Source organism: Achroia grisella, unplaced genomic scaffold (assembly GCF_030625045.1).
Source record: "Achroia grisella isolate CSIRO2021 unplaced genomic scaffold, CSIRO_AGI_Agris_v1 utg874, whole genome shotgun sequence".
NCBI classification, from domain to species: domain Eukaryota; kingdom Metazoa; phylum Arthropoda; class Insecta; order Lepidoptera; family Pyralidae; genus Achroia; species Achroia grisella.
In genome coordinates this window covers 849,651-861,480 of record NW_026713051.1, presented here as the reverse complement: position 1 = coordinate 861,480, position 11,830 = coordinate 849,651, and the positions used below count along the sequence as shown (strand labels likewise).

Genomic DNA, 11,830 nt, shown 5'->3' with positions numbered 1-11,830 from the left:
CATGAATACAAAACTGCAGAAGTTAAATTTTTATTCATTATCTTAGCATTTATTAATAAATTACTTATTAATGTATTATTGAGCTACTTCTCGCTCAATAAACATTACGCCAAACTGTTACTACTGCGATTGGGAACGTACGAACAGACAGCCAATAACAAGACAGTTCTAAATAGATATAGCACTTAGTCTATACGGGGTATAATATAGCATGAACAATTACTACCTACTTGTTGCGCCATTCCCTTATATTTTAAGATACAATTATTCCCAAATTTCCAATTCTTTCACAAAACCTCATTCCTCTAATACTTAATTTAACACATTCGTTTCTATGATTATTATGACATATATTAGATTTATGACATATATTAGGTGTAGATAAGCTAGATATTGAAAATTTCCATAAACAGATCGGTTACGAATGTACCTTTTAACTGTATTTTTGAAATGTAGTAAGTATATTGTAGTACATTTTATATTTATAAAGACGTAATTTGTCAACTGATGCAATAAAATTAAGTTTTAATACAATATCATAAGTAAGGAGTGATCAAATTAATAAATTAATGGGTAAATAGTTCTTTAGGTTTTTAAGTATTAAAATAAACAGTTTAAAACACATAAATTAATATTAATAAAAAGTGTGAGGGGGGCGGAGGGTGTACTTTTCACCCACCAAGTTGGACACTCGGAGTGGAGAATGTAGGGGCATCCGAAGCTCCAAGGAGGCGAGTGATCCGTGAGGTTGGGCGCGGGGTGGCCCCCGTGCCCCACACTTGGAGGCGGCTCTTTCATTGGAGAACGCGACGTCATGGCCGAATGTGGAAGCGAACCCGAGACGTCGACTTATCATGTATGAGCGGAACTTCGGAGGGTTTCCCCCTCGAAAAAAAAGGTATTACTTAATTTGGTATAGGAATAATTAATAGACATTATTTTAGAAATATAACATCACGTTGACAATACTACACTTTTAGATAAAAAATGTACATAACTACATTTTGGAATTATACTGACCTTTGGTGTAAATATTTCAAAGTTACAATAGTTACTCACTGAGTGCTTAAAACTATGTATGCAAGATTAAACGGTATACACTTATTAAATCTATGTTGCAAACGCATACAATACATTGAAATACGAAATGAAATATCCTACGAAATGATTCCGAGAGTTGATGTGAATTGATCTTAATGTGTAGGGAAATATGGTTTATTAAATACCTAAATCCATTAGTAAATGCTGAAATGCAACTACCAGACTATTTAAATAAAAATAATGTCAAACTGCATGAAATTGTTATAATTTTGACAAATTATATTACACGCAAAATATGACGAATTTCAAATTATAAAACTAATTCGTAATGTAATTTAGATTATAAGATCTTATTTTCTCGGAATCCAAACAGTGTAATATTAAACATGAAATTCGAGTAAGTATATTAATATTAAGTGAATAATTATTGGATATTTATCCGCTACGTACAACAATTTGAATATGCCCTTATAACATCGGCTAATTAAGTATTATTTTAAATATTAAATTTAACAATAATTGAAACGGTAAATAATCCCAAATTACCTATGCAGGTAATAACAATAGAATGTTAGGTGTAATTTATTAATACGCTTAAAATCATTGGGCATGAACTAATTAAATTATAGGCTTTGACTAGAAATTATTTCCAAACTTGTCATAAGTTATATAAAAAGTGTATATTTCCATTAGAGTGTAGAATACCTACCGAGACAGTTTTGACAGCAAGGACTAGAAATGAAGTAGACCAAGATTCTATCGAAGTATTTACTTTACTATGTTCTAGTATGAGTGTGTTTTGAAATGGCATCAGTTTTTATTCGTCCGAGCTGTTTAAGGTGATATTATTTGAATACAGTAAATATACAAATAATATGTTGATATTTGACGATCATATTATATATTTATCAGTATGACTGAATCACACTTGAAGATACTTTTAATATTTCGTCTAATGACCTATCAATTAATATTTATCAATTAAAACAATGACTTCACAATATGGTAATGTGATTCTACGCAGAGGCCCTTGCGAATTAAAATATTAATAAAAGAAGTCGTGATCTATTCAAAAGTTTTGTTGTTCAACACTTCAAAACTTGATAGATCTCGATGTTACAAATTTTGATAAATGTCACTCACCAACAAATGTAGTAGATAATAGTGCGGAATCATTCAAATGTATCAAGCAATTTGTTTTCGATTAGATTAATTAATCAACAGTTATTTCTGTTATAAATTGAGAATACATTGCGCGCATCAGAACAGGAAGGTAACAGTCAGATACTCTATGATGAGAATGATGAAACGATAAATTTAACGAGTGTTTACACTATTACTAAATTCAAATGTAGACAGCAAATTGCTTGAAACACGAATTTTATAAAAAATGCAATGATAATTCCTAAAATGAGTGACGTTTTACAATCGTTAGTTTGTTAAAGTTCAATTCTGTGATCATATCATACCTACCTACTTTTGGCTCGTACCCTCAATTACTCAAAGTTCAAATGCCACTAATACCACCGTGTCTAAGCTATTTACAATAAGAGGCGCATTTAAACGTACAGAAAATCTTATAAATATAAAGAAAATAAGATCTGTATGAGAAGATGGCACCAATTAAAAGATTTTTTTTTTATAGCACGAGGATAAACTAGCGGCTTACCTGATGGTAGGTGATTACCGCCGCCTATGAGCGAAACACCAGGGCAATTGCAAGTGCTCTTTGCATATATTATTGATTCATACAATGAAGTTCTTTTGGATTGCTATGGATTGTAAGTCTCTCTTAAAATGATAGCCTAGTTTACGCCTCCTATTGTAAATACGACCTTATACACACGAAGACATTTAACATTCGATATATTAATATTTAGACATAATTCCTTTTATACGTAATCAACCAGTGTTGATGATCCATCCATGCTATTAACAACATTACATTATACTACACACCACTTTCTTATACGTACATGCGTCTCTCAGAAAAGCCAACAATGTCAATTTACTTATCAAACAACAACAATATTTTACGAATAAGGCTTATCCATTATCATAAATTTATTACCCCAATTGGATTTTGTATCGGAGACGAACTCTGATAAAGTTTAAGTAAAGTACATCGTAATTAAAAATAAGTTTTGAATATTTCTAGCAAAATTTCATTTATTGCCGTGCAATTTATATTTAGTGAACATAAAAGGCTCTTAGATATGTATGCAGTTGGTACTTATCATACGTGGAAAGTAGATGCTATAGATGAAGTAAAAAAACTACATTCAAGAACTATTAACACAATTTGAACAAGTTCATTGCTGACATGAAAATGGCCGATCGTTTTATTCTTATATTAATATTTTCTTTTGAATAATTTCATCAATTATTGACTTCAAATTTCAGTAATTACATAAAAAATTGGATTTCGAGGAATTGTAAAAAGCAAACTACTGGAAAAATTATTAATACACAATTATAGAGGGGTATACTTGTACAAAAGTTTAAATCATTTAGGCCTAGTTTTTAACAAAGTTTATATTGAAAGTTATAATAAACAGCGCCTAATAATACAGGGATAGCCTCGACACACGGCCGTAAAATGAGTGGCCACCGATTTTAGAGCCGTGTATAGATGCATTAATAATTACTATATCTTATATTTGTTTAACATATACAATAAAATGTAGATAAATATGGGAAATATATAAAATAATAATGGCAAAAAAATATATTCTTATTACGAGTGGCCAATACAGCGGCATACCTGTACGAATTTTGTTTTAAAATTAGCTTTAAAAATGTTTATTACGTAAAATATCACATTTAATAGAGAATATTATAGGGGACAATTAGGTAAGATTCGATTAAATCTAAATAAAAAATAACTAAATTATAAGGACAGTGCAGTAAAATGAACTGAATAAATTGTATAATTATACTTTTTATAAGTTCATATTATTATACAGTCGTTACTATTATTCATAATATTACTATTCGACTCGGTAGAGCCTTATATTAATAAAAAAAAGTTACTCGCTCTATGCTCCCTGAACATGGGTTATGGTCTCGCGTTTTTAAACTATGATTATAATTTCTATGTTTCATGAAGAACGACGAAAATTCAGATGTTTAATTCAAGAAAATTTGTTACAGCAGGTGGAGCTAAACTTTCTTTTTCAATAGTTTCATTACGAGTTGTTTTTCTACTCGTGTTATAAAGTTTGATGATCAACCAGAAGTTATAGGAAGACTTTCTGTTGTGATATTGTTGATTATTTTATTAATTATATATGTTGCCTTTTAACATGTTATTGAACTAAATAAAATATATATAACATTTAATTAAATATCTAACGTCAATATAATAACACAGATTTAAAGATTTTAAATAAAATATAAGAACAATTTTAAATTTTAACATATAAATGTTTTAAATTAATTGAAAAGTTCTTTTATAACAAAGGCAACATGTCTAGGATAAAATTATTTAATCTAAATAACAGTACTGTAGTATGCAGATACAAAATATCACGTGGCTTCAGTTACTATGTATCGTAGATTAACACATTCGACATATTGTCCAAATTCACTCAGATAGTCACTCTGGTCTAATCTAAAGCCAACATAATTTTTTGTATCTATATTCTAACTTTTAACAACGGGCCAAATATGGGGAGATAGTTAAAGATATTATAAATATAACAATCTCTTAAAACTTACAGAAAAATAATATATAATTATACTTAATATAGAAATGTACAGTTAAAAGGATTAGGAATATTTTCATACAAAATATTGTATTATATATTATATTGTATATATAATCCATGTTCGCAAACTTTGTAGGAAAAATTTTAAAGGAACGCTTTTATTTTACAGTTTGTCGAAACTCGTTTGATATGTTTGGAACGATAAAAATTTTGAGCTAAGTTTTAAAAAAATGTGCATCATTTGGTTGGTAATGTGTATAAGCACCAACCTATTAATAGAATTAGTTACACATATCTAAATTTTTAAATTAACTACATAAATTAGTTTACCCTTGAACAACACTCGCCAAAGGACCTACTTACGCTTCCATTATTCAACCTATCTACTTTAACGATTACATTATAAATGGTTAGAAATGAAATTTCATAAGGAAATGAAAACGTTATAAAAAATTTTTTGCATGGAATTTTTCATACTTGTACTTATTTTGTAGTTAAGTTCAGAACTAAAAGAATACAATATAATATTAAATTGGGATATGTATGGTCAGAAGCTGTTGCCTATCAATTCTTGGTTAGTTGCATAGTATATAACATAGCATTGTTCTCTTGGAATACAGAAGGAAGTATCAAAAAACTGTTACATTTAAACATCAAGATATATCTACTGATTATGATTTTATACTCTAATTACGGTGTTATGGACCGCATAATTTTAATAACATCAATTATTATCTATTATTATGATGATTAATAATCATGATTAACATATTACGATTATATAAATTATAATAAACTATATAAATAAACGTATTATTATCGGAATTTTAAAGGAAAAGAAGAAAATAATAGGAAAGAAAAATAAATAAAAGAAACATCCAAAGGAAGTATCCAAAGTAATATTATTTGGCAAAGAATAAAAAAAAACTAAAATAAATAAATACGATCACTATTTGACGATTAATAAAAGATAATCAACATTAAAAATCAGTTATTTGAATGCATATTAATTAAGTTTTCGAATTCTAACGTAAATAAATTATAGTTAGATAATTTATAAATTATAATAGAACTATATGAAGTAAAACATATTATTATTTAAAGAATTTTAAAGTAAAGAAATTAAACCGACATGGTCAAATAAAATGGTGTACTTGAGTCAAATTATAAGGTACTTAAATTGAAATGAGAAGGAATTTAGTCATCCCAGGATTCGTAGTCCGGGTAGGCCCATGGTGGACGGCTGGACGTATGGGAGGTGGTGCTGTTGGTTTTGGCATTGTAGCTGTAAATTATAATATTATATTGTGAAGACGACATCTATTGAAAGGGAACAGTAAGAAAAAAATAGTTATTGACGACCTCGGCCGTCTAGCGGTTTAGCACACCGCTTTACGTCCGATGGTCGCGGGTTCGATTCCTCGCACGACACAAATATTTGTATTCATGGGCACGATTGTTTGTATTTTTCTGGGTGTTTTCCATGTATTTATGAAAAAATCTATGTATTTGTATCAGTTAACACAAGCTTTAGCTAGTTTAACTTGGGCCTAAATGGCGCTGTGTGAATTGTCCTGAGATTATTATTATTGTATATCTACCGTGATTCGACGTAAGCAGTGCTGCTACGGCTGGTGGATTGTGCTGGCTCCAGCTCAGTTACATGCCAAGTGAGCAGTGGGTCTGGGTACCTGTAATACAGTACAGTGAGTTATTTTCCCTGCCCTATCTGTTAAATCACATTTACTGAGCAAGGCCTATTACTCACTAAACGATTACTTGAATGACGAGCGTGCACGGCAATAGTTGTTCATGCACGGAATTAATTTCATTTAATGTTAGACATAGACACCTACGTTGTAAATAAACTGGTTTTAAAAAAATATATTCTATTGAGTTTCTTGCCAGTTCTTCTCAATTGGATCCATATACTGAACTGGGCGGTAGGGAAAAAATTAAAATCCTAATGTAAAAAATTTTAAGTTCATAAGCGGCTCGTATTTCCGATATGAATAAATGATTTTTGTATTTGAATTTGCCGGGTCCTTAAAAACTTGCAGTCACCATCATGAAGGAAGACTGAAAGAGGTTGTGAACCTAGTACACGTGTGGTATCCATCACCTGTAATACATCACGCTATCACGTTATCATGTAACGTGATAGCGTGATGTATTACTGGTCCTGGATATTATTTTTCTCAAAAAAATTTTTTTAATTAATGAAGCCTAAGTTACTCCTTATTACATCAGCTAGCTGCCAAAAAAACTCCGTCAAAATCAGTCCAGCCATTTCAGAGATTAGCCGGAACAAACAGACCGACAGACAGACAGACTACAATTGTAAAAAATACGTGATAGCATGATGTATTACAGGTCCTGGATATTATTTCTCTCAAAATATATATTTTTTTTAATTAATGAAGCCTAAGTTACTCCTTATTACATCAGCTACCTGCCAAAAAAACTCCGTCAAAATCGGTCCATCCATTTCAGAGATTAGCCGGAACAAACAGACCGACAGACAGACAGACTACAATTGTAAAAAATATTATTTTGGTGTATGTACCGCATTTATATTCATATGCATATAGTAAAAAACTGTTATTTCAATATTACAAACAGACACTCTAATTTTATTTATATGTATAGGTGTATAGACTATGTAATGATGATAATGATATTAGATAGAAATTGGAATTAGTCAAGTCTAATAGTTAACTGATCAGAGTTCTAGTTAGCTAAAAGCTCGATAGATTAATAGCGATCCTAACAAAGTCGCGCAGGTACGGTATCTATCTCTTTAAGTCTCAGGCAGCTTGGTTATATGCTTCAACGGGTTCGAAATGAGATGTAGCAACGAAATCCCTAGATATACACTCTCTACGAGACATAAACACTATTTTGTCCTTATTTTGAACTAGCTACTCTACCCGGTTTACACCCGTGTATTATATATATAAACCTTCCTCTCGTCTTCTCTTCTTATAAATCACTGTATCTATTAAGTGGCGATGACGGTGTCGTGTGTATGGAAAACTGCATCTCTGTATCTAAATATATATAACTCAAAGGTGACTGACTGACATAGTGATCTATCAATGCACAGCCCAAACCACTGGACGGATCGGGCTGAAATTTGGCATGCAGGTAGATGGTATGACGTAGGCATCCGCTAAGAAAGGATTTTGATTAATTCTACCCCCAAAGGGATAAAATAGGGGTTGAAAATTTGTATGAAACTTTGTCAATTTTAAACCGATCGAGCTGAGACTTTGTATGCATAAAGATACTACGACGTAGGCATCCTCTAAGAAAGGATTTTGATAAATTCCACCTTTAAGACGATAAATTAACGCGAACGAAGCCGCGGGCAAAAGCTAGTTTTATATAAATGTACGAAATAACATGATCGTGTGTCACATAATGACCATATAATATGGTTCACAGCCTACTAAACGATGCACCGGAATTTCATTTAATGTTAGACACCTATATGACACATTTTTAATAAACTGGTTTCTTGGCACTTCTTCTCAATTGGGTCTCTATATTGAACTGGATGATGCAGCGGTGGGGAAAAATTTGCAATATAATAAATTTGACGTTCATGAACAGATAGAATGTCCTCCTACATTAATAAAATTAAATGATTTTTGAATTTGAATAGTTGGTATTGCAGTCTTTTTCATGTCTCCTTACCCTTTACACTCTTACATCTTTTACATTATCTTTCCAGATAAACTAATGGACATAAAACGGTCAGCTGAAACGAGAAAGAAATAGTTCATAGATAATTTTGTAATAAGACTATATCGGTTATAAGTTCTTCAACTGTCTCTAGCATTGTCGTATAATGAAAGAAACTTACTCCAGGGTGCCATAGAGTCCGCTGCCGCCGCCGTCGCCTTCAAAGATGTTACGATCGCCAGTAGCGCGGGCAGGGCTCGGAGGTGGCAGAGTGGTCCTCTCGAGAGGGCTGGGCGTCGGTGGCGTGGGAGGCGGGATCACCGGAGGGTTAGTTTCCAAGGTCGAATTTTTGATGCCATATTTGAAGTACATCACCAAACCTGATTACAAATATTTATCATTATTTTTATTATTATCATTATCATCATCATCATCATCATCATCATCATCATCATCATCATCATTACATAGTATACAACAAAGTCACTGTCGCTGTCTGTCCCTATGTATGCTTAAATCTGGACAGCACTTTTGTTTTATACTATGTAATGAAAAGATTACTAAAAATTTTAACCAGATTTTAATCGAATAAAATTACCAAGAGTCATCCAAATAGTGAAGCGGACCAGAGTCAGGATCGACAAGTTCAAAATCAGGTAGATGTTGACAAGAATCGCAGTGGCGGGAACAAACGGTAGACCCGGTGTAGCGTACATCAAGGCAACACTGCAATGACGTTTTTTAAATTTAAAACCTTTAATTAGTCATAGACACCTATATAAATGGATATTGTAAATAATCTGGCTTTAAAAAAAAAGTAATTCAATTAAGTTTCTTGCCAGTTCTAAATTGAATCTATATACTGAACTGAACGATAGGGAAAAAATATAATATAAAAAATGTTACGTTCATAAGCGGCTAAAATGTTACATTAATAAATTATTTTTGTATTTGAATTAAAATAATATAATATTTTAAGACAATTTACGCAACGCCAGTCCAAAGCAGAGCTTGTGTTATGGATGCTAAAACACCCAGACCGATACAAACAATCATACTCATGAATACAAATGTTGCACCGTGCGAAGAATCGAAACCGCGATCATTGGATAATAAAGCGATATGCTATAGCACTAGACCACCGAGGCCGTCAATATAAATTATTCTTTTCTTACTCTCTGTTATCCTAGAAAGGGTAGTTAGATGCATTTCGAACTAATGACATTGTAGTGGAACAAAATTTAGTTTACTACAGTCCAGCCGCTCCGAGTTTGATTTTAGGACAGGTCTAAATCAAATGGGCGATGTAACTTTGAATTGACGTACAATTTACGCCAAAATTATAAATATCATTTATTTCTATATATTAACCATAGAACATTAACAATTATTCCAATTTATAAATAAACGTATTAATTTTGGGCTAAAATTATTATTACTTTACTATTAACTACTTAAAAATTATAAACACAATAGTTTTTAAAAGTCAAACCTATTCCAACTGCGCTGATACAAGGTTATGTCAACTGTTTGTTTTTGCAGTGATGTGACAATATAACCTTCGAACAGTGTTGTTTGCGTAAATTGTACGTCAGTTCAAAGTCATTCAAAGTTCTGCCCATTCGATCCTGACCTGTCAGAAACGCAAACTATGAGCCTCCGAACTTTATAAAGATACATTTGGGACTCCTTTATTACTATATACAGGCTTTGTTCCCCTAGTTGCAACTTAGAACATACAGAAATGAATAACACATTACTTTTAAAACTATCAACCCATTTTGCAGTGTGATTATTCTTACCGATTTTGCGGTTTCCTCGATATGATGAGCAGAATGGTTATGATCCCCAAGAGGAGTAAGCACATGACGACAGTCGTGAATGTCGAAGTGCCTGGGTTGCCATACGCCGCGAATATATCGAATAAGATTATCAGACCGTACATCACTCCCACAGATTTAATGACAAATATTCCTGAAATTAATATAATATCACAATTAGCATATTATAACATAATTACAGATGATTTCCTATTAATATTATAATTATAAACGCAAAACTTTGTGAGTATAGATATATGTTTGTTGTTATATCACGGAAAAACTAGTGAACGAATTTTGATGAAACTTTATAGTGATATAGCTTATACATCAGAATAATATATAGGCTATAAATTTCAGGCGGCTAAAACAGCGGGTGCAGCTAGCATGCAATAATGTAATACGGAACATTATAAAACTGAATGTTCTCAAATTGAGCAGGTACTAACTGATATGTAATAGCTGAAACAAGTCTTAATTAGATAATGCGATTATATTATCATTTATTATAACTAGCTACCATTTAATAGTTGTATTTGGAAACCGTAAAATTGATCTTATAACTGCAAATCTCAGATGGTACATAGAAAATTAAGAATTGTTGGCAAGTAAAATACATGATAATGTTGCTTTCATTAAATTAGATACATAACCCGATTATATTCTTAGTATTTCATACTTTTCATTGATTTTAGAATAAAGGCATATGTCCGAATAGAATTGGTAATTAGGATTTTAGTAGGAAATAATTTCGGATAAGTTTTTTGTGTGTGTTCATGTGGCGAAATTTTGGCAGAAACTGATGTTTCTGAGTGGTGCTGGATTTAATGCACTTGAATCCTGCTGACAGCGCTACTCGTGCAAACAATGGAATCCTTTCATTTTGATTATCAGGGTCCTCTTTCCTTATTTATCACCAGATATTTAGCCTTTAGACGTATCATCTAATTAAGCAACGACTGCTTAAAAGACTGTATTGTTTTATATGTATATGTATGTTATTTAAATGTAATGGATTAAGGGACAGTATTAGGAATGATGATTTTAGAATAAAAAGCGTTATCCATCACATTTAAAATTAATGTTCCTTTTGCTAAGTAACAGTTAATGTACAACTGTCTTGAGGTCCAGATTAAATTGCATTTCCTGCTATATATGCACTGAATATCTCCATAAAGGATTACATGCAACATTTAGTATACTGGAAATAGTTATACATACTGCAAATATGGAAGAAAATACATTAAAAGTTCAATTACCTAAAAGTAATTCAAATATGACAGAGATTCGAATCGTGAAATGGAATCACATTTAAAATTAGTGTTTTTTTTTCCTAAGTAACAGTTAATGTACAACTGTCTTGAGAATCAAATTAAATTACATTTCCTGCTATATATGCACTGAATATCTCCATAAAGGATTACATGCAACATTTAGTATACTGGAAATAGTCATACATACTGCAAATATGAGAGAAAATATATTAAAAGTCATTCAAATATGACAGAGATTCGAATAAGATCAAGTCGTGGAATTGAAAATGTCATTTTGTTCCAATAGAAGAGATTTAAA

At 31.4% G+C, this 11,830-nt stretch overlaps 1 protein-coding gene across 1 annotated transcript in view; it reads right to left on the bottom strand.

Moving 5' to 3' along the window:
* Window positions 1–5,948: 5,948 nt before the first annotated feature.
* Window positions 5,949–11,830, bottom strand: part of LOC131853045 (cationic amino acid transporter 3) — a 245,833-nt gene continuing 239,951 nt past the window's right edge. Inside the window, exons 16-21 of the mRNA XM_059203838.1 lie at window positions 10,241–10,412; window positions 9,037–9,164; window positions 8,620–8,818; window positions 7,828–7,830; window positions 6,353–6,442; window positions 5,949–6,036 (exon numbers count right to left, since the gene is read on the bottom strand). Coding sequence (XP_059059821.1) covers window positions 5,949–6,036; window positions 6,353–6,442; window positions 7,828–7,830; window positions 8,620–8,818; window positions 9,037–9,164; window positions 10,241–10,412 — 680 coding nt within the window. The remainder of the gene's footprint in view (window positions 6,037–6,352; window positions 6,443–7,827; window positions 7,831–8,619; window positions 8,819–9,036; window positions 9,165–10,240; window positions 10,413–11,830) is intronic.